We start from the raw sequence: 2,344 nt of genomic DNA, 5'->3' as shown, positions 1-2,344 counted from the left end.
GCGAAAAAAGTATAGATCATCGCCATAAAGGTTTCCACCTCCGTCCAGAATCAGAGGAGAAAGACTAAGAGATGTATTAACGCTACATTGAATCCCAAGAGTATGACTTGGAAGATCGATCAAAAGAAAGCCACTTGATATTCAGTAGCCTCAAGAGTCTTCCAGATTATTTTGGCTATCGTTATCTCATGTTATTGTCATGATTTATGTTGGGTAGAAAGGATTCGGGCAATCAAAGATTGTACCATTCGCATCTCTGCCAACTAAAGCTAGTGCAGGTAGCAAGGGGGCTGAAGAATCTCTATAGAGGAAATCTCTAAGCATGTTGAGTGACGATGAATGTCAAGATGCCACTGCATTTATTCAAGCGACCTAGAGATTGTTGTCTCAAAATCTTCCGGCTCGCGACCCAGGAGCTCTCCAAGTAAAGGGGAAACGAAAGCTGCCTCCCCACGACGGAACGCTTCAAAGGTTGTCGCCCACACCTTCGAATGATCAACTCCATGGTAAGTGAAATTGGGTCCTACCTGAGGCTGTTTCGCAAATTCGTCCACGGTAACTGGGAGAATACGCACTGGGTGACTGGCAATCTTTCCTAGTATAGCAACAGTTTCCCCAAGCGTCAGTGTCTTGGATCCTGACAGCAGGAGCTTTTGGTTCTTATATTTGAACCTTGCCCGATCCTTCACAAATCTTCCCAAAAGCTCTGCTGTACCTTCCCCGAGTTCCTCGCGCTTGACCCACGCAATCCCAGGTCCTGATCCATCGTGTGGGATTTTTATGTCATCGACGGGGTGTTTGGGATCAAAGAAAGCCGTATAAAGAGGGTACGACTCGGAATAGAGACCCTCACGAATCACTGTGTAGCCAAAGCCCATATGCTCACGCGCGCACTTGTCGAGATATCTTTCAGTATCCAGATGCGCCTGCATGACATGGGCTACGGACTCGTCGTTATCCGGGTTGCCACCGTATCCCAGTGAACCGTAGAAGATATATTTCACTCCACTCCGGATCGCCAGGTCAATCGCGAAACGGTGACGCTAGGGATACCAAAATATGATGGTCAGCGTATTTCCTATGATCGCTGTCCTTCTTTCTCATGCGAACCTCACCTCAGATCGATGCTCATGCTCCACCGATGGGTATGATATCAGGAACAGTGTATCCACTCCATCAAATGCATGCTGGAGACTCTCATCGTCATCGTAGTCTGCGCGGCGAAGGACTGCGTCTGCGACAGGCAGAGACTTGAGCTTTTCGGGGCTTCGAGCGATGAAGACTAGGTTTGATGGCGGAAGACGCGGCAGGAGATGCTTGACAGTGCTACCACCAATGCCTCCTGCGGCGGGAAACACCCCAACAGTATGATTCGCCATCTGGAAAAATATGTCTGCCCAGGCTTTGCCTCAGAGAATAATTTTGCAATCTGTAACCACTGCGGGTTATTTTGTCTGCTTTTAGATGATCATCGGTCAATTTTCTAGCCGGCTCGGAGACTTGACTAATAAACTCACCATTACAATGGAAAGGAACTCGTGCAAGGGAGTTGTAAGCAGGTCCACCGAGTCTATAATCATGAGGCTGGAAGGTGTCCATGGATTAACACCAGTCGTGCGTCATCGAAAAGCTGTTGCCGGATTAGCAATCCTTTTCATCAATAGCAATCAAAGACTGAAGCCCCACATGCCACAATCAAATCACAAAGTTTGCGGCCGTCGCTGGATCTATCCGTGTTTATTGGAACCGCAGGAAAGCTGCCATCGCTCAACTGATACAGAAATATGATTTGTCCCAAGAACTGGAGTCGGTGCCCATACTGTGAACCCATCCATAATAACCACTCCCTAGGTTATTGTTGAACGGGAAGACTTTCGTCCGACTACCTTTGCTGCCAACAGAAATCATCCGAGGGAGAAGTCTGAGAAGTCCGGTGGACTCGGACCGAATCCACTCCACGGTGGTAGAGTTTGACGGACGAGCTTGACTCAGCAATCACCAATGAGGGGCCTTCATCGGTCCCACCAGGCCAAGCTTCAATTTGTGGTATGAATGGGCAGGCAAAGAAAAGGCAGCATTCTTGGATAGTTTTCGAGTACGGACTCCAAGTTGAATTTCAAATGCAGCCCTGGATCAAAAAGACGTCAAACTGACAGACTATATAAATCCTAAATTTGTAAATAGAGCTGTTGATACGCAGACAGAAAACAGTTGACAAAAAAATCGGCCTAGACCTTGAACAGACTCAACATGCCTTCCCGCTACGCAAACGCGGACAAAAGTGCCATCGTTGAAATAGTCCATGAGCCGGCCAGTCAGGTTGGTGCCCTTCGAATATCAAAGG

At 47.8% G+C, this 2,344-nt stretch overlaps 1 protein-coding gene across 1 annotated transcript; it reads right to left on the bottom strand.

The window, feature by feature from the left end:
• Positions 1 to 249: 249 nt before the first annotated feature.
• BJX68DRAFT_229978 (NAD(P)-binding protein) lies at positions 250 to 1,893 on the bottom strand. Its single transcript, XM_071039142.1, has 4 exons — positions 1,687 to 1,893; positions 1,518 to 1,630; positions 1,116 to 1,454; positions 250 to 1,043 (listed from the first exon to the last, which is right to left on the bottom strand). Exons 3-4 carry the CDS (start codon positions 1,377 to 1,379, stop codon positions 360 to 362), a joined length of 948 nt encoding a protein of 315 aa, XP_070902904.1. The 5' UTR covers positions 1,380 to 1,454; positions 1,518 to 1,630; positions 1,687 to 1,893; the 3' UTR covers positions 250 to 359.
• Positions 1,894 to 2,344: the final 451 nt, after the last annotated feature.

The sequence above is a fragment of the Aspergillus pseudodeflectus genome (genome assembly GCF_044049435.1).
Source record: "Aspergillus pseudodeflectus strain CBS 756.74 chromosome Unknown BJX68scaffold_7, whole genome shotgun sequence".
NCBI classification, from domain to species: domain Eukaryota; kingdom Fungi; phylum Ascomycota; class Eurotiomycetes; order Eurotiales; family Aspergillaceae; genus Aspergillus; species Aspergillus pseudodeflectus.
This window is presented reverse-complemented; position numbering and strand designations above follow the sequence as displayed.